The sequence below is a fragment of the Zeugodacus cucurbitae genome, chromosome 3 (assembly GCF_028554725.1).
Source record: "Zeugodacus cucurbitae isolate PBARC_wt_2022May chromosome 3, idZeuCucr1.2, whole genome shotgun sequence".
Lineage (NCBI taxonomy): Eukaryota > Metazoa > Arthropoda > Insecta > Diptera > Tephritidae > Zeugodacus > Zeugodacus cucurbitae.
This window is the reverse complement of record NC_071668.1, coordinates 71388448-71408814: the sequence shown is the minus strand read 5'-3', so window position 1 is coordinate 71408814 and position 20367 is coordinate 71388448. Positions and strand designations below refer to the sequence as shown.

At 35.4% G+C, this 20367-nt stretch overlaps 5 protein-coding genes across 7 annotated transcripts; 1 reads left to right on the top strand and 4 right to left on the bottom strand.

Annotated features, from left to right (window-relative positions):
• Positions 1-14: 14 nt before the first annotated feature.
• On the bottom strand, positions 15-4931 carry LOC105217602 (zinc finger protein 624). The gene is made up of 8 exons (XM_011192673.3): positions 4479-4931; positions 3462-4415; positions 3050-3399; positions 2860-2983; positions 1916-2179; positions 927-1853; positions 516-865; positions 15-449 (listed from the first exon to the last, which is right to left on the bottom strand). Exons 1-8 carry the CDS (start codon positions 4692-4694, stop codon positions 314-316), a joined length of 3321 nt encoding a protein of 1106 aa, XP_011190975.2. The 5' UTR covers positions 4695-4931; the 3' UTR covers positions 15-313.
• Positions 4932-5156: 225 nt separating this feature from the next.
• LOC105217598 (zinc finger protein OZF) lies at positions 5157-7201 on the bottom strand. 2 transcript variants are annotated; one of them, XM_054226377.1, is made up of 4 exons: positions 6097-7201; positions 5691-6034; positions 5504-5616; positions 5157-5426 (listed from the first exon to the last, which is right to left on the bottom strand). In XM_054226377.1, exons 1-4 carry the CDS (start codon positions 7075-7077, stop codon positions 5368-5370), a joined length of 1497 nt encoding a protein of 498 aa, XP_054082352.1. In that variant the 5' UTR covers positions 7078-7201; the 3' UTR covers positions 5157-5367. The 2 variants fall into 2 exon arrangements, with proteins under 2 accessions (XP_054082352.1, XP_011190971.2); XM_011192669.3 differs by having other exon boundaries at positions 5688-6034; positions 6097-7192.
• Positions 7202-7380: 179 nt separating this feature from the next.
• On the bottom strand, positions 7381-9272 carry LOC105217597 (zinc finger protein 675). Of its 2 annotated transcripts, XM_054226379.1 has the most exons (5): positions 9144-9272; positions 8925-9081; positions 8078-8866; positions 7674-8026; positions 7381-7616 (listed from the first exon to the last, which is right to left on the bottom strand). In XM_054226379.1, the coding sequence occupies exons 2-5, from the start codon at positions 9078-9080 to the stop codon at positions 7478-7480; spliced, it is 1437 nt and encodes a 478-aa protein (XP_054082354.1). In that variant the 5' UTR covers position 9081; positions 9144-9272; the 3' UTR covers positions 7381-7477. The 2 variants fall into 2 exon arrangements, with proteins under 2 accessions (XP_054082354.1, XP_011190970.2); XM_011192668.3 differs by having other exon boundaries at positions 8925-9187.
• Positions 9273-9447: 175 nt separating this feature from the next.
• Positions 9448-12282, top strand: LOC105217596 (zinc finger protein 892). The gene is made up of 4 exons (XM_011192667.3): positions 9448-9838; positions 9912-11213; positions 11280-11632; positions 11717-12282. Exons 1-4 carry the CDS (start codon positions 9623-9625, stop codon positions 12045-12047), a joined length of 2202 nt encoding a protein of 733 aa, XP_011190969.2. The 5' UTR covers positions 9448-9622; the 3' UTR covers positions 12048-12282.
• A 476-nt stretch (positions 12283-12758) lies between these two features.
• On the bottom strand, positions 12759-17233 carry LOC105217631 (uncharacterized). The gene is made up of 5 exons (XM_011192720.3): positions 16698-17233; positions 14833-15350; positions 13511-14047; positions 13038-13456; positions 12759-12980 (listed from the first exon to the last, which is right to left on the bottom strand). The coding sequence occupies exons 1-5, from the start codon at positions 16880-16882 to the stop codon at positions 12837-12839; spliced, it is 1803 nt and encodes a 600-aa protein (XP_011191022.2). The 5' UTR covers positions 16883-17233; the 3' UTR covers positions 12759-12836.
• Between the last annotated feature and the right edge of the window lie 3134 nt (positions 17234-20367).

Sequence of the window (20367 nt, the reverse complement as noted above, 5' to 3'; positions counted from 1 at the left end):
GCAACAAATAAGTTTAATTTTTAACAAAGAGATCATATTTTTTATTTTATTTTTGAAAAGTTTATTAAATAAAGCTTGTAGTTTACATTACTAATCTAAAGTACCCCAAATGTTAAAAAAAATAACACAGAACTTCTATACGTCGAAAAACAATTATATATAAATTATTTAAACTTACAACTAATTAATATCTGATACCATACCAGCACTTCATTGAAGTGCAAACTATGTATGCAAACATAAAAAATATGTAGATTTTACAACTAAATTTTCGTCGTACTCTTTTTCAACTAGAATTAAAAATTTATATTTTTTAATCCTGTACGTTTGTAGCATTTGTAGTCGTAGTTGAACTCGCAACTACAGTTTTAGCCTGTATGTCCTTGTCGAAATGCACGCAACCATTTTGTTTCGATGCCAGCGGCTTGAAATTCTCGCCCGTTCGCGATCTTTAACAACAAAATATAATATAGAATTTTTAATCAATAATCTAATGCCTTGCTTGCATAACTTACACTGCCTTTAGTACATTTAAAGTTGGTATATTTTTGGTATATGCTTTAGCTCCGGATGCCTCCAGTTCAGCCAACTCCTTCGGATGCATTGTCTTTTTATGAAATCTACAACTTGGCCCTGTTGAGAATCTTTTATCACAAAAATCGCAGGCGTACGGTCTAAGGTCGGTATGCGCAATCAAATGGTTCTTCAGCGTATTGGCTCGCTTAAAGAGTCGTCCACAATAATCACACTTGTGTGACATCTGATCGGAATGAACAAGCAAGTGGCTTTTGAGTGTAGCACGCGTACTCAATTGTTTACCACATTCAGGACAAATATATTTGTCTCCATGTATTTGCATGTGCCGCTAAAAAGAAAATAAAAAAATTAATGAATAAAATTTGTTTAAGCATTCTATGGTGTCTTACCTTCAGTCGACTTTTTATTTTAAAAGATGTGCCACAAACTTTACATTCAAACGGTGAGTAGTCTGTGTGTTGGAGCATATGTTCTCTGAGTTGCTTTCTCGAGCGCAAAGTAACACCGCATACTTCACAAATCAACGGTTGTTCATCTTCATGTGCACAACTTATATGCTTTGCTAGTCGGGTTTTTGTTTCAAACTTTTTATCACAAAGTGTACATGGAAACGCTTTTGGATGAATTTTCATATGCAGCCTTAGTTTAATTGCATTTTTAAATGATCCGGTGCATTGAGGGCAATTAATTTCGCCATATTTCTTTTTCATATGAGTGATGTAGTTTTTAAGACGTTGAAAACCTTGTGTGCACTTTTTGCAAGTGTAATTATATTCAAAGTCTTGGTTATGATTTTTTAAGATTTTCTCTGTTCTTTTTTCAACGTTTTCTGAATCATTATTTAAACACTCAAATTTGCTTTCACTTTGTTCACTATCACTGCTGCCATCATCTTCTTCAGTCATAGGAGTATCAAGATTATCCATACCGGCATCCACATCACCTATTGGATCAACAAATTCATCGCTCTTTTCAAAGTCGGTTAACAGCATTTCAGCCGGAACTTCATCAGACTTTTTCTCACTTTTTACTTCAATTTCTGTTAACTCTGGTATATTTGTGATTGGTAAATCAGCAACGAAAATTTCTTCAACAGGCAGTTTGTTGGTGTTTGATGTCAAAAATGGTTCATTTTCAATTATATTGTATTTTTCATACAACAATTTTGAACTCAACTTGTGTAAGTAATGGTGATTTTGTAGATCACTGTACATTTCTTGAACTCTTTTCACGCGTTCCCTAAATTTTATCCATGAAGTAACTAATTGATAACATTCTGCACAAACTACTTTCGACAACTTCTCATCCTCTTGTATCTGAAAAGTAGTAGGTAAAATTGTAAAGCATTGTTTTTGTGTATAAAACATTTGTTATTTACTTGCACATGAAAGAGTTCTTCTATAACAGTAGCAATACTACTGCTGTTGCATGCACTAATTGCTGGCATAGGCATTTTCCATTGTGTGGATATGATATTAATATATTCGGCGTCAGCACGGGCACAAAGGCGGCACCAACTTTTCCATTCATCGGCAAATGTGTCTTCTGACATGATGCCAATATGGTCACTATTATTTTTATAAAAATCTGCCATTCTTAGTTCTTGCGTGTACAGGCGGACGACAATTAATCCTATTTTGTACTACAAATATTAACTTCAAAAGGTGTTTCACAAATTTTGCCCATTTGCATAAAAGGTTACAAACATGTAAATGGGAAAATTAGCAATTTAAAGCAGCGGTAAACTAAAATGTTTCACATTAATTTTATTGTTGCATGAAATTAGAAATGGAACATGGATATACTCGATAAGCTCGATACATTGAGAAAATGATTATCTATCGATATGCATACGTCTTATTCCTGATTAAATATTTTTTATATTTTCTTTATTTCATTAAAGAAAGTAATTTTTATGTTATTAAAGGGAATTTTCTGTTGAAGCCATTCAAATTTTCTTTAGTATAAATTAATTAATAATCATTGAAAATAAATGCATCGCATACTCAAGCACTGACATGTAAATATAAAGTAAAATTATAAACACAGACTATTTGTGATTTAATAAAATGTTAATTGTATTTTATTAAATTTATTGCATTTTGAGTAAAGTGCATAGGTATCTATATACATATATGTATGTTTATATATTTTTGTTTAGTTGTATATATTAAATATACATCAAATAATATTAATGTTTTTCAAACACAATAAATATTTTTTACAAACACACACATGTATGCATAGTTTTTCTTCGAACCATCATTGTTAATTCAAAATCAATTCTATGCCACTGGTTTTTCTAAGTTCTTATGCATCAACTGCCATAATTGCTTCGTTCGATTTTGTTTCAATATCCGCTTTTGGCGGCTCTTTTTTCCTATCAAATGTAGCATAACCGTTTTGTTTGGATGCTAGAGGAGTAAGATTCTCCGCAGTGCGCGAACTGAAAATATTAAACGTAATTAGGTACTTCATCATAATTTCTGAAAAGATTTTTTAATACACTTACACGGCCTTTAAAACATCTAAATTTGGTATATTCTTCGTATATGTTTTCACGCCTGCCGCCTCTTGTGCAGCCAATTCAACTGGATGCATAGTTTTCTTGTGAAAACGACAGCTCGGTCCAGTTGAAAAGGTTTTGTCACAAAAGTCACAAGAATACGGTCTAAGGCCAGTATGTGCAATTAAATGATTTTTAAGCGTTTTAGCACGTTTGAAAAGCCGTCCACAATAATCACATTTGTGTGGCATCTTGTCGGAATGCACTAGTAGGTGACTATTTAGTGTAGCGCGCGTGCTCAGTTGCTTGCCGCATTCCGTACAGATATGCTTGTCTCCGTGTATCTGCATATGGCGCTGAAAGGATATCAAATATTTTATAATGTATAGTTTTATTGGGGCTTTTGTGTTATAAATACCTTTAAACGTTGCTTTTGCTTGAAACATTTGCCACATTCTTTGCATTCAAAGGGAGAATAGTCTGTGTGTGTCAACATGTGTTCTTTAAGTTGTCCTTTCGTGCGCACGGCATCACCGCACGTCTCGCAAATGAATGGACGTTCATCATCATGTATAAATTTTATGTGTTGAGATACATATTCTTTTGTTACGAACTTTCGATCGCAGTGCGGGCAGGGGAATAATTGTCGATGATCTTTCATGTGCTGCTTTAAAATTGGTTTACTATCAAATAAGCTTGGGCAATGCGTGCATACAATTTTATCATGCTTTTTCTTTACATGTACCGAATAGTTACTTCTACGATGAAAACGCATTAAACAAATACTACAAGTATATTCAGTTTCTTTGGATATTTCGGTAGAATCTTCCGATTCCACACTGTCATTATTAATTCTATTGTTTGTACAAACTTCTTCTTCTTCTTCTACGTCTTCATCTGAATCTTCGGTATCCATTGGCACATTCAAGTCTTCACTTCTGCTATTATTTTCATCTTCATTTAGTGGAGAATTGTTTTGCATACCAGTAAGTACTTCCTCTTCACCAAATGGATCTTGAAATTCTTCTTTTTTGTCAAATTCTTTAATGAATACTTCTGCTGGGAATTCATCTGATCTTTCATTTTTTATTTGTATCGAAAAATTAGAACACTTCGGCACTGGTGAATCAGCAATGAAAATTTCTTCCACTGGTAGTTTGGTACTGGTTTGTGTCGAAATAGTTTCATCCCTGAATAGACCATACTTATCATATAAAGCTGATATATTGAGTTTGGTTTTATCATCGCTATGCAAAAGCTCATCGTACAATTGCTGGACCTTTTTGATGTTAGCATTAAATTTAACAAAAGATGTTACCACCTCGTAACACTCAGCACATACAAAAGGTGAGAGCTTCTCATCTTCTTTAATCTAAAAATATGGATAATGTGTTTATGTTTATTAAATATCTCTTTTATATTAACACCAACTTACTTGTACGTGAAAAAATTCTTCTATAGCGGCAAGTATGTTTAAAGAATTGTAATTATCACTTGCGAGTGTGGATTGCACACAGTGTCCTGATAAAACATTAATACATTGTACATCAGCCTTTGCACAGAGCCGACACCAACGTTTCCATTCCTCAATAAAAGGATTGGTTTCCTCAAGTACCAAGGGATATTTTTGATTCAATTCAATATCCGACATTTTTTGTAAGTTTAATTTTCCTTCCGTTGCTGTTAGAGATTACCTCAAATATACAACACATATATGGCTTCCCACTTTTTCTGAAGTATGTCAATATTAAAAATAGATATTTAATGAACTTTATTATTCCGCCACAATGTCGTTTATTTGCACTTAAAATAATGTTCTTTACTTATGAATATTAATGATGTATACACACTAGTAAATTAGTGCTTTTCTGTAATTTGTAACAAATGTTTTGTTAACCTTTTTGAGATGCCAAAGTAATGTCGATATATCTATATCGATAAAATTGAGTTTACGTTCACTATCGACTTGGAGACCACACAATAAATAATTTGTTGTTCATAAAGAAATTCTAATTATAATAAAATCGTTTTCGTTGGATTCTGATTTTCGACTATTTTTCTTATTAGACGAATTGGAATTATCTGACTCTCGAAAATAAGTACTTTGGTCATATATGTACATAATTTTCTAAAATGGTAACTACATTTATTTAGAATAATTTAAAACAAAGTTTTTCATATAAGTATGTAATTATGTTACAATGAATATATGTATTCCAGAGACCTTCGAAGGCTGCCCATAAGCTGACTGACAGCATATAATGAATATTAAAGCTTTTTCGACATTAATTTTTCGATTTCGATCTTTATTCGATACATTTTTGTTACTCCATCATCATTCTACCAACAAAATCCAACATTCTGAAGTCCGGCAGAGGATAATCTAAGGAAAAACAAATAATATTAAAACAGGAACACAATAGTTATAACCTTCATGCTTACAGATATTATAAAACTTACCTTTCGGTATTGCGGTATTTTTAAAAAACATAGCGGCGCTAGTTGTTGGCTGATTCATGCTTGACGAGTAATCCATTGCTTCGTTATTGCCTTTATCGTTTGGATTACTCGCTCTGCACATAGAAATAAAAATTAATGAAATAAAAACATAAACATATTTATTGGAATATTTGTTTTCACTCACAACGAGTTATCCCCACTGGTCTCATCGTTTTTAATATGTGATTTTGCCTTTAACATCTCTAGTTCAAGTAGCTTCTCAGGATGTTTTTTCTTTTTGTGTTGACGACGCGTCGAAGGTGCCGAGAACACTTTATCGCAAAAATTGCATTCATATCTCTTTTCACCAGTGTGAATATTTAAATGCACTTTTAAAGTTTTAATAAGTTTGAATGCACGCCCACAAAATTCACATTTATGCGCTTTATCTTCTGTGTGCACCAGTAAATGTTTATTAAGTGTACAACGAGAACTCAATTCTTTGCCACATACTGTGCAAATGTGCTTTTCTCCATGAATATCCATGTGTCGCTATAAATGAAAATAAATTTTTTATTAACTATACTTTGACCGGTTTACATGTTTTCAAATACCTTTAGTCTTTGCTTTTGTTTAAAGCTCTTGCCGCATACTTTGCATTCATACGGTGAATAGTCTGTATGTGTGAGCATATGTTCACGCAAGATGGTTCTAGTGTGGACAGCCTCGCCACATTCCTCACATATAAATGGACGGGAATTGTCGTGAACAAATTGGATGTGTCGTGTCACATGAACTTTTGTTTGGAATTTTCTATCACATTGCGGACATGGGAATATGAGTCTCTCATCCAATGGTATGTATTTTTTCATGTGACGTTTCAACTCGTACTCAAATTCGTATTTACGCGGACAATTTGGACAACTAAACGGCGTTGCATCGCCAACTATTTTATGTATTTTCTTCATGTGACTTGTGTAGTTGCTACTACGTTGAAAACCCATTGAACAGATACTGCATTTTATCTTGGGTTCCAGTAAACGTCTTTCCGCAGTCGATAAACGTTTCTTCACTTTTCTCCTTGTACCGTCTTCAGACTCATTTAAATCAATTTTATGTTTCTTTTTCATGTGTGTTTTGTAGTTGCTTATACGTTGAAATCCCATTGTGCACATTTTACAGGTAACTTTATATTCAGTTCCGTCGGCATCCTTTAACGATTTATTTTCACTAATACTTCCTTTTTCGGTGCTTTTTGTTTTGCTTCTATACTTCGCATCTTCAAAAAAGTCGTTATCGTCCGCACCGTAGTCATCGCTGCTGCTACTTGTATCGTCATGATCAAAGAATGTTGTACTCCTTGGCGGTGGCGGCGTTTCCACAGTCCGCTTCTCGCTTTTTGTTTCTTTAACTTCGCAATCATCATCCTGTTGGTCATCTTCTGTTTTAATCACTATGTCGGGCTCACATATTACAGGTAAACTAGCTACAAAAATTTGTTGTTGAGTTTTTAAGAATGGTGCTTTGATAATAGGATATGCAGGAATAAAAATGGACTCAAGTGGAGGTTTATCCTTATTATTCTTTTTATCCATTGTTTACAAAATACGTCAGCAGCTTATTCACATAGAAATTCACTATTTGTGCAAAACAAAAGGGAATGTGAAATTATAATCGATTTCAGTAATGTCGATGAATTTATCTAAGTTATTTTTGCGATTTCAATATCCAATTTCTGTAATTAAATGTTTTTTGAACAGTTGAAAAATATAATTTATGTGACACTTATACATATTTATAGTAGATCTTCGATTGAATTACAGTTTTATGCCGGTCTAAAGCAAGACAAAAGACAAAATTAATGAGCATAATACTATTTATTTATTATAAAACTCATATGCATGCTAATATGTATGTATTTTTATTTTAAAACTTATTTTAATATAATCAATTTATAGTTTATTTTACAATTAATTTTATTGATTGTTATTTTTGTTATAGTGCCGTATTCTTCTTTGCAGTAACTTCTTCATTGGTATCTATATGTTTTTGCTCTAATCTGTGTTTTTTGCCAAGAGAAAAATTCCCGCTCTGTTTCGGCGCTACAGGTGTAAGGTTCTTGGCTGTTCGGGTACTAAGGATTTATTTATTAATATTCTGTAATGTGCAGATAATGTATAAATATACTTACACCGCTTTTAAGACAGCCAACTTGGGTATATTTTTAACTTTGTTCGGTTTTTCTCCAGAAGCCTCCTGAGCAGCAAATTCATCAGGATGTACACGTTTTTTGTGTGTTCGACAACTAGTACCATTTGAAAAGGTCTTATCACAAAAATCACATGAATATGGTTTTAGTCCAGTATGGAGAATAAGATGATTTTTCAATGTTTTTGAACGCTTAAAGGCACGTCCACAATAGTCACACTTATGTGGCGTTACATCGGAATGAACAAGTGAATGACTATATAGTGTAGCGCGAGAGCTCAATTGCAAGCCACACTCAACACAAATATGCTTTTCTCCATGTATATCCATGTGTATCTACAAATGATATGATAAGTAATTATTTCATAATTTGCGTAATCGCCTTACCTTTAGACGGGTCTTCTGCTTAAAACATTTACCACAATCTTTACATTCGAAAGGCGCATAATTTGTGTGTGTGTACATATGGTCGCGTAATGTGGATTTACTGCCCATAATTTCTCCGCACTCCTCACATATAAAAGCCGTCTTATCAGCATGTACAGATTTGATGTGTTGGGCCATTAAACGCTTCTTTTGAAATACTAAATCACAGTTAGGACATGAAAACTCCTCTAATGGGAGTATGTGCCCATGTTTTTTCTTCACATGCAACCTAAAGCTGTTGAATTGTTGAAAGCGTTTTGGACAATGTTTACAAAGGTACTTATATTCATTACGACTTTGCTTCACAACAGAATTCAAAGCATTTTCAGGCATATTTTCATTACTCAAATTTTCCGTTTGTGTCCTATTTTTCGTAACTGGAATATCACTTTCAAAGGTTGTTGTGCTATCTGTTGATCCACTCCATTCCCATTCGGAGTCTTCATCAAACGGATCTTTACAATTCACATTTCGATTAAGTTCACTTTCTAAATCATCTGTAGGTAGCTCATCAACTAAATCGACTGAAAATGGTGTTGTTTGCATGTTTAAGAATGAGGATGAATCTTGTTCTATTTCATATTTTTTATATAAGGAGTTGATGTCTATCGTTGTGCCTTCTTCAGATTTTAGTATTTCTTTAAACATTTCTTGTACCTTACATACACGAGCAGCAAATGTGACCAAAGATGTTAGCACTAAAAGACATTCAGAACAAATAACCTCTGGCATCTTTTCTGGCTGGTTGAACTATTTGGAGATGAAAGTTATTTCAAATTTGAAATTTTGTTTAATACAAATTATATACCTGAATATTAAAAAATTTACTTATTGCAGGAATCAAATTCATTTTGTTGCACTTTGTGGTCTGAGCAGCAAATATGTTGATATTATTTACATCGGCTTTCGCACAGAAACGACACCAAATATTCCAATCAAAATCCATATTTTTTACTTTCGACATGCTAAAAATTCTTTCAAAGCTTAATTATTCAATTAAAGCTAATGAATCCCTCATATTGTTTACCATTGTCAACTTATAACAAATCTCTACCACAACGTACCGTTTAGTTATTAAGGAACTGTACTGAAAACGGAACAGGTCATATAAATATGGTTCACACTGTGCGAGTTCAATAATATTTAATATTATTTAGTACTAATAAATCAATTTTATTAATAATTAACAATTTTAAAATAAATAAGAATTTCATTTTCACATATTTGTAATAAACATCTACATATTGTTTAATGTTAGAAATTATTCTTTTAGCTTGTCTGAGTCAACAGTTATGCACTGTGTTCCATCTTATTTCGTTTCAGACTGTTGTAGAAAGCAACCCTGTATTTATGCATTTGACATTACGCAGCTTGGATTTTTCAAGATAAAAAATTCTATCAACATTTCTGCTTAATTTAATGAGTGATTGTGATTATTACTTTCATATTTGTTACAAATAACGATACATTGAGTTAAAAAATAGAAAGCTGGAGAAATAGTGAACAATGCTTGCCTCTAAAATACCACAAAAGGCAATAGTAGCAGAGGCGCGTACTGAGTCCAGTTCACCAACTAATGACATGGCTTGGAAACATTGGTGTCGATTATGTGCTAAAGAAGATGATGACAGTCATTTGTGTGTCTTTCCAGAAATCAATGAGCCCGGAAAATTAGTGGATAGTAGTTTAGCTACAACAATTGGCAAATTTTTCTGGGTTAATGTAAGCTGTCTAAATGTTACAAATTGTTCATGTACATACATATGTCAACTTATATTTCTTTTTATAATTTTAGATAAGACCAAACGACGGATTATCGAATTATGTATGCCTTGAATGTCACACATTAGTGACTTCATTGACGCAGTTTACGGAACGCGTTAATAAAGTACAGGCTATGTTCTGCGCATTACAAAATTCTGACCCTACTAGTACAATGAATCTGAGTGAAGTTAGACTACAATACGGTTTATTGGATATGGAATGGGATCATATAATAAAGTCTGAACGAGTCATTGAAAACAAGAAAACCAACAGTGAGAAACCAACCAGTGATGTTGGTGATTGGGAATTGGATGGTGAAGATAATAAAGAAGATACAGAAGAATTTGAGTTACAAGAAAATAAAAAACGCAAAGCTGGTGAAAATTTCTCCTTTGAACTTGTTAAGCGTGGAATTAAAAGAAAGCGACAAGATGTTGAACATGATGAAGTGGAAGATAATGAGGGAGACAATATGTTAACGTTTGGTGCACTAGTAGGCGAATCTGAAGAAGATACAGAAGAACATTTTATAATCGAAAATATGACAACAGAAGAAGAGCTTGATGATGCTGAGCTACTACGTCAATTAAGAGGAGATGATGATGAGGAGGAAGATGAAAATGAACAGTTACAAGATACAAAAAAGGAGGAACATGAAGACAAATTGAAAAGTGAAAACGCTGAAGAAGATTGTGAAAATTATAACTTAGAAGAAGAAGAAGAAGATATAGAACAAAATGATGATACAGACGAATATGTTGGTGGTGAGAAGTCAGCTCAAGTGAATAAAATTGATTCAAGTAGTCGTGTGCGAAAGAAAAGACGAGGACGACAACCTAAATATCAAACAAGTACAGAACATGCACCAGACGAAGCCGAGTCCGATGATGATGCAAATGATAATTCACAAACATCATACAAATATGAGTGTAGCATATGTCAGAAGAAGTACAAAAATCCTACATCATATCGTAAACACATTATGGAAAAACATAACCAGGAACCAGATATACCCGATTTCAAATGTGAAACCTGCAATAAAATCTATCCAACAGAACGTCAGTTACAAATACATGCGCGCACACATCTCGCACTGGAGGACAAACTCGATATACCGTGTCCATATTGTGAACGTAAATTCACCAAAGTGTCTGTTATGCGGCAACATGTGCAGGGAATACATGAAAACAAGAAACCGTATATTTGCGACGAATGTGGGCGTTCATTAAAAACATTAGCGGCATTAGCCGAGCATAAGCTAGTGCATACCAATGATACACCATTCGAATGCGAAGTGTGCCAGCGAGCTTTCAAGAATAAAGCACGATTAAAGGTAGTTATTTTTATATTAAATAATGTTTGTATGTATTTAAACCATTTTTTTTTTAATTTTATTCAGGTACATTTGGAGACACACAATGACTCCTCCTACATCTGCACAGAGTGCGGCCTTAAGTTGAACACGCGACGTACATTAAAAATGCACATGCTCGTGCATTCGGATGCCAAACGTTACAAGTGTGATTTCTGTCCTGCCGCATTTAAACGCACTAAAGCATTGAAAAATCACTTAATCCTACACACCGGCATGCGGCCATACAAGTGTAATTTCTGTGAGAAAACCTTTTCGAATGGCTCCAATTGTCGTTCGCACAAAAAGAAAATGCATGCACTAGAGTTGGCCGAAGAAGAGGCAATGGGTAAGAAAGCCGAAGCTGTAACAGTGCCGAAATTGGAGGAGCTGCGTTCGAGGTGAGTTGTATTGGCAGAAATAAAACAAATAAATGTTTTTAAATATTTTTAAATATTTTTTTTTTTTATAATTTCGTTTTCCAGCACCAATGTTGTTGGCAATCCGCGTCGTGTGCAGCGTCATCAGGGCGGTTTACCGTTGCATATGCGACAATTGTTAATCGCAGCTGAGGAGCGCGCAAAACGTGACGAAACCACGAAGCACACGAATGGCACACAATCCAATGCTACACTTGAAATGCACGAGGAAGACACAGAAACACATTCGAAGGCGGTTTCTACAATACATTTAGAGGGTGACGACGACTCAGAGTTTATTGAATTGAATGAAGATTTGCTGCGTGATGACGATGACGATGATGAGGAAGAGGATGATAATGAAATGGTTGTATATGAAATAATTGCTGAAATATAAGAATGAATTATTGATTACAAATACAACACAAATTAACGAAAGAGATGTGGTAGGTGAATGCTACACAACTATGTGTAAATTCTTCCTATAATGTTGAAAATTAACTTTTGAAATATATGTAGCATTTTAAAAATGTTAAAATGAAAAATAATAATTATTTTTTAATATTATAATAAATTAACATATGTAGATACATATGTATATAAAATTAATGAAATTTAAAAATTATTTTTAATGTTACAGCAGTAATAATAATTTATTACAATTTTTTTTTAAGCTGATTAAGTACATAAATGTAGTCTGTTAAATCACTGCAATAAACATTTTAATTTCAAAAATAAAAAAATTTGGAAAAAGTATAATCTCTTGATTCTAGATCACGCAGAACACTCACATAGGAGCTATTAACACCTTCCTTGACCCTTTCCCGTGAATCGCGGTCTTGGAGTCAAATAAACACTCATTGCAGGCAGTGAGCTCTAGTTGCCTCGCGAAACTAGAGTGACCCTCGCGTAACTCCTGCACTTCCCGACTGGACTCCGATATATTTCCCGTATGTAAAGAGTCTTCGCATGGCACTAACCTCCCCATTGCATCTCCAATTTACCCCAACAGCTAACACCTATTTCCCTTTGGTTCGATCCGACAGATTTATAGCTAATTGAGTAAATGCTTCAAGCGTCGTACGCTTCTAGATTAAAAATTCAGATATAAAGAATTTTATAATATTTATTCAACAAATGTACAGCGTTTTCTATTCAGTGGTCATTTCAAATTATCAATTTTCGGTCATGTTAAATAATTCCTTTGGAATTTTTCAATCTTCTCCAGCACCGATACGGTTAGATCATTTATATACTCCTTTGCTTGTGTCTCAGACGCCACAAAATCGGGTAAGCTACGCTTGCTGACATAATGATTTGGTAAATTAACCTAAAAATGTTTTATATTAGTAAAAAATTCCAAAAAAAATTGAATATATTTAACTACCTTATGCCGCGCAATCGATTTGAGTATAAGCCAGAGTACGTAAAAACTGAACCAGACGGTGAAGTAGAGCGGTATGTACCACAATTTGCGTCCAATATAAAAGTAACTGTATTTCTTGACACGTGGCTCCGGTGGCGGTTCGGGTGGTGGCATTTCTGTAGTAACTGGTGGTAATGTGGGCGGTGGATGATCGTGATGATGATGATGATCGTCATAAATGATTTCAGGATAATGTGGAAAGTATTGTGGATATGAGGGAAAATGATCGTGAAAACCATAAGAATGATCGTGATAGGAATGATCATGTGGGAATGCATGAATGGGTGCTGTATCGGGTTGTTGTTCCACCCAACCAGGTGGTGGTGTCGGGTACTCTGTATCATCAACCGGTGGTGGATGTTCCTGGTCATGATCATTGTCTTTAAAGAGTATACATTAATACATTAACTGTACATTCGTAATACCGAACCTACCATCTGCCATTGCACCCATATCATCTCCACCAGCATTATTGTCAGCTATAGCGGCGTTTTTATCGTCATCACCCATGGCGCTGGCCGGTAGCACACCGATGGTATCATCAGTGTCTGTGTCGCTGGGGCTATCATCGCTTGTTGCGGGCATTTTTGCACCATCGGCATCTTTACCTACTGGCGGTAGATAGCTGGGGTTCGTGGGACCCGGGTATTTATAACCGTTATCATTGCTACTAGCCGCGGTAATGGTATTCGGTTGTACCGGACCGGATGGCGCGGCAGCATAACTATTTACATTGCTTGAGGGTAAAGCCGCTTTGGGATCTTGGTATGGTGACGAGTAATGCGAACCAATGTTTGGTGGGAATGTGTAGATATTTTCCGGCGGTTTGTATGTTTGTTGCACAATCTGAGAAGCGGCTGCCACTTTGTTGCTGCCAGAATTGGAATTCGCGTGATTATGTTTATGATGATGCTTAGCGAATTGTCCTGCAGCGACTGCTTCACCGGGCGTGAAGCGATCACTAAATTGGGCTGAAGGGCGTAAATTGTATAAGATAGAAATGTGGAATTGTTTTTTTTTTGCAAATAATAATTTTATATATAAATAATACCGAAGATCAGAACTCCGGAAGTCTACTAGTCTACTAACTTAAAAGCGAATTGGCCGAACTCATTTCGAATTCTGATGACTAAACTTCAAATTTCCGAGAAGTTTGACAATTGATCAGTACATTCTACTTGAGAGTGAAGAAAGTCATTTATATGACCCTATAGTTTGGCTGCAGTGACTGTCAATGGAAAGACTATGCACCGGATTCAGTCAACCTTTAAATACGATACATTTTAAGGCAGACCATCGTTGACAGCCACTAACGTAGACTTCATCTGACTCTTAACCTATATATACTGCCCTGGCTATACTAAAGACCCTTCTGTTTCGGTTAATCTCCTCATTTGTTTGTTACCGTGCCTTACACGAAGGTTTCACACTTATACCTAGTGTAGCAAAGTAGGCGATAGAGTCGAGATTGTGTAGAGCCGTTGAGCACACTGAACACAGTACCAGAGATAGCATGTCTAGGTATATGAGTTCAGTAGTCAGCTGATACCAGAGTGTCTATCAGGTGTCTAATACAAGCAAGTAATCGCATAATGTTGATTAATATCACAGAAGAAATACATATATTTTCTATAAGTTGATCTTATACGAGCAGGACTTCATGCACGTGTCATAAAAATGAAAAGTCCCTACGCCCTATCATTCATAATACTCTCCCCCTCTACTACGATATACTATAGCCCTGCAATTCACTTACCTTTACCACTGAGTTTATTAATTTCCGCTTGGTTTGGTGGCCTACGTTGGTTAAACGCCTGGGGGTAGACTATTTTACCAATATTGGATGTGGCCGGCTGTCCACGTACCGTTGGCGCTGGTAATGGTGGGCTTTTGATTAAAGGCGTGATAAGCTGATTAAAATTATATGTTGGCCGATTGTAATCGACAGCGCGTCCAGTCGAAGCATACTCTTGTAAAGCAGGCAATGGCTCCGGCAGCGTTGAAGCCGCAGGCATGTCATAAGCATCTGATTGCTGTTGCTCATTATCAGCGGTGAACACTGGATTATGGTTGGTTGGTGTTGCTAAAGTTGCGGCCTCCGTATGCGGTGAATTAATTTCAATATTGCTACCATCATCTTTCAGGCCTGTTGGTGGCGTTACGTATAAAATTGGCTGCTCGGCTGCGTACACGTGAGTTTCATCTCCATAGGGTGGTTCATTTGGTTTGACTTGTGTTTCGGTAGTCGAAATTACATTTTCACTTGAATTGAAACTGCGTATGAAAAACGAAAATGGAAGTACGATTAATATGGAGAGATCATAATGAGTGAAAAGTGTAAACTAATAAACTCCAGTTTACAATCCAGAGCTGTAGAACTCTAAACGATTATCATGGGTGTGAAGAGAGCTGAATCTTAGTATTGTCTACCGGGTTCGTCAGCCCGAGCTCGAACAGCCAGAAAAACCGTGTTTTGCTTCAAGGATTTTCATGGATCTCAGAAATCTTAATGATATTTTATAAATTTTAGAATCGTGTTCAACAAGTAGGTAAATCCGAGATCCCTGACTACGTCATCAAGTCCGTAAATAAATATATATTTTTAATTTTAATTGCGCTAACTCATGATTTAAGGGGTTATATACAGTTAGAATTTTCAAAAAATCGATTTTTTTTCATTTCCTTAATGTACATATATTTAAGAATACACACAGAAAATTTCATATCGTTCCGGTGAATATTTTCAAAGTTACAAGCAAATGAAAAATTTGAAAAGGCGTTTCAGAGTGCTTGGAAGTACAAGGTCCAAACTCTAAACGCGTTTTTCTCAAAATGGTGTTTTCAAAGTCGGTGACCAACATTACTCGAAAACGGCTAGACCGATTTGTCTCAAATTTTAACACGACCTTCTTAAATATATTTTTTATTAATTAATCGAAGATTTTTTCTCTCCGATAAATATTTTTTTTTTATAAACAATTTAAGGCCGAAGTGAAGAATCGATTTTTTTTTTGAGAAACCGCCATTTTGTCAAAAAATTTTATTTTGCTTATTCCTTCGATTAATTACTAGATTTAACATTATTTTAAGGAAATCTGTTTGGTTTTTTAATTTCGGATGATTCAGTTCCGAGATATAGTGGTCACCGCAAAACGTCTTTTTTGAGAGGAGCTCCTGGAGATGAGCTGTAGCTCTTTTTCAAATAAATATTTTTACTAGTACTAAGGCTTAAAATACAGTTAAAAGATACCATAATATGTGTATAAATTTTTGGATCAATAAATTAAAAAGTTTTCTCAGAAAAAATTCTGGAAAATTCACTTTTTTTCGGCCGTCTAACTGTATATAACCCCTTAATGCAATTGAGCCTAGGAACTGAAGAGCTAATATGTTCTTAGCCTTTTAGTATAGCCTGATAGAGTTGAGATCTCCAAATATATGAAATTGATCTTCGAAACCTTGGGTCTAACGTAAAATTTAAGTAAGTGTGTCCAACATAACCTCAAAAATAGTTTGTATTTTCAATAATTCTAAGTGGCTTCAGTTATTGTAGTTTTAGATTACATCACATCTCTTCACATGCTAAATCTATAATCACTCTCTTCCAACTAAAAAACCTACGTTCTTGGATAAATCAAATCCATGTTAAGCGCTTTAAAGATTTTTGGTCCTTCATTGTGCGGGCTATCACTGCCGCTGTGCAGCACTTGAGAATATCCTTGTGGATGCGCGAGTTGTTGACTAAGGCAGACGAAGCCTAGAAGCACGATCAATATTTTCGTGGAATGTCTGTGGCACTGATACATTTTTATTATGTATGTAATTTAATATTTAAAATTACGCGATTTTTCGTTGATAAATAACTTTTTCATGCACAAATTCTCGTTACTGCTAACATTTTCTACACAAAGCTCAATATTTTTGTTTTTAACGGAAATGCACAAATGCGCATGCGCACGCGTTTCCCGTGTAATAATCGTTATTTTTTGTAAAATTTAATTTTATTAATATTAAACTTTTTTTTAGTTTTCTTAACACTCGTTATCGTTTTTAGAATAAATTTTCCGCCACACCAATGTTGAGCGACCGTTTGAATTACTAAAACTAGACTGAAAGCGCACCAATGAATTCTTCATATTTTATCACCACTGCTGTGTTGGGGGGTAAACAGCAGTCCCAGTTGGTTGGTTGGCCTACTAATTTTCATCATTTAACTGATCTACTTCTTATTATTTATTAGCTACTACGTTTTGCGCTTTCATTTGCTCCAAAATGGTCTTGCATTCTTATAAATATTGCGCCTGTGTGTGTATTTGTGCATTGACACGTATACATCGACATAAGTGTATATGTATGTGTGTTGTCTATAAAAATAAAGCTCCAGCCGATATTTGTGCTATAGCCATGCTAACGTGTTTGTGAGGTGTTACTTTCATTTCGTGGCATGTTCTTGCCTAGTTAATATATATACTAAATATATGTTTTTTTCTTTCGGTAAATAAGAACTGTGTAAATTTGTACTCAGGTCTTTCGGTTTGCGTGTGCATTTCTGTTTAACAGAATTCGTGATTTTTTCAAAGGAATGTGGTTGTAGTAGTTAGTCTTGGTTAACTGTAAATTTTCTGATTAGATTTCTACAATAAATCTGTTGTTGAAAGGTTAATAATCCTGCGTAATTTTTGTATTTATTAAATGGTGTTATGTGTTCTGTTGAAAAATGAAATTAGAGCTCTTAAGTGGAAAAAGTATGCATTCTTAATAGCTTTTAATAGAATATAATAAAGTAGAAACGGAAAGAATTCTTATATCATTCGAATTGCAATAGTGAAAGTGCTCTATGGTGTACCTTGTCATTTACTGCAAAATCGAACAACATATATCACTCATCTTGAGTAACGCTAATTAGGCACATATAGACATGTGGACACTGGGCATATCCTTCGTCACTATTTTATTTTAATTGGAGTCTTCTTCTTCTTAACTGGCCTAGACAACGCTTACGCGGTTATAGCCGAGTCCACAACAGCGCACCACATATCTCTCCTTTTGGCAGTTTGGCGCCAATTGGTAATACCAAGTGAAGACAGGTCCTTCTCCACCTCGTCCTTCCATCGGAGTGGAGGTCTCCCTCTTCCTCAGCATCCACCAGCGGGTACTGCATCGGATACTTTCAGAGCTTGGGCCCATTCGTCCATTCGAACAACATGACCTAGCCAGCGTAGCCGCTGTCTTTTTATTCGCTGGACTATGTCTATGTCGTCGAACAACACATACAGCTCATCATTCCATTTTCTGCGGTATTCGCCGTTGCCAATGTTTAAGGGACCATAAATCTTCCGCAAAACCTTTCTCTCGAAAACTCCTAGTGCCGTCTCATCGAATGTTGACACCGTCCACGCTTCTGCACCATAAAGTAAGACGGGAATGATGAGGGACTTGTAGAGTTTGGTTTTTGTTCGTCGAGAGAGGACTTTACTTTTCAATTGCCTACTCAGTCCATAGTAGCACCTGTTGGCAAGAGTGATTCTGCGTTGGATTTCAAGGCTGACATTGTTATTGGTGTTGATGCTGGTGCCGAGGTATACGAAATTATCTACAACTTCAAAGTTATGATTGTCAACAGTGTTGTGGGAGCCAAGACGCGAATGTGCTGACTGTTTGTTTGATGACAGGAGATATTTCGTCTTGTACTCGTTCACCACCAGACCCATTCGCTTCGCTTCCCTATCCAGGCGGGAAAAAGCAGAACATACGGCTCGGGTGTTGTTTCCAATGATATCGATATCATCGGCGTACGCCAGTAGCTGTACACTCTTATAAAAAATTGTACCTTCTCTGTTTAGCTCTGCGGCTCGAACTATTTTTTCCAGCATCAGGTTAAAGAAGTCACACGATAGCGAGTCACCTTGTCTGAAACCTCGTTTGGTATCGAACGGCTCGGAGAGGTCCTTCCCGATCCTGACGGATCTTTTGGTGTTGCTCAACGTCAGCTTACACAGTCGTATTAGTTTTGCGGGTATACCAAATTCAGACATCGCGGCATAAAGGCAGCTCCTTTTCGTGCTGTCGAAAGCAGCTTTAAAGTCGACAAATTGTAGTACTTGGGTATAAAAAACATATTTTTCTTTTATATCATAGTTAAATATTCCAATATCTTGCGTCAGGTATGTTATACAATGACGCTCCGTCAGACGCTAAAGAACAGAAATTTTATGTTTTTTTTTTCAAACTAACTACTGGCGAAATTAATTTTAACTTGACTAACCAAGTTTAGAATTTGAACCCGGTTGATGATCGAAAAGACGAAATCAGGAGTAAATTCTTAGGGTGCTTACAGCAGAGGCAGGTCGGTGGATACACGCTTCGTGACATGGCTTAAGGAAGCCCATATGCATAAAGAATATGCGGTAGGCACCTTCTAATCGAACATCAAACACCTTATCTACAGTCTCCTCTGGGACAGAACTGCCGTTTTTCAACTAGGTAATGCTTAATTTCGTTTCAGTATCATCTTTGGACTAATATTAAAAAGCGGCCGTTCCTCGACGGCATACCTCATGAGATCTATAAACTGGTCGAAAGCTTCTTCTTCTTTTTCTTAAGTACTTCGGTCATTGGATACCTGGGCGCCCTTGCTTCCGTTACCCACCCATGGATATCAAATCTAAGGAGCTTATCACTGGAGCATAATTTTCCGTACATACATTATGGCCGAACCATAGCATTCGTTATATTTTTATGCGCTTACCTTTATCCTTGTCGCCGTTGATCTCATACATTTCAAGGTTTCATCTCGAAACTGATTACAACGCTTAATAAATCCAGTTGCAGATCAAATATAGTAGAACGAACTGTGTTAATTAGATATGCATGGATCGGAAATTTGCGAACTGAAATCATACATATGTTTATGTTTGGAAAATGTAATGAGGACCTCTTACGCCACCCTAACGTTAAAAGAAATTGAATTTGTTTCGCTTAATTTCAAAGTCTACATTTTATCGAGTATTTTGAGAAATTTATTGTTTTACTTGTTTCGGATAAAAATTTATATGCCAATCATGTACACCTTGAAGTAGTGCTCTGAAAAAATTGATCCACGTCAATGCTTATATCTCTGCCAATTTCAATTAAATTTTTTTTTTAAATAATTATAAAGCTAATGAGCTATCTTAATGTATTAAATTAGCAACAAATGTAAAGAAGATCTACCTTAAATAGTTTTGTCAAAAATATTCCTAAGAAATCATCAGATTTTCATGCGTTCAGGGTGGCGTAATCCATTAAAAGT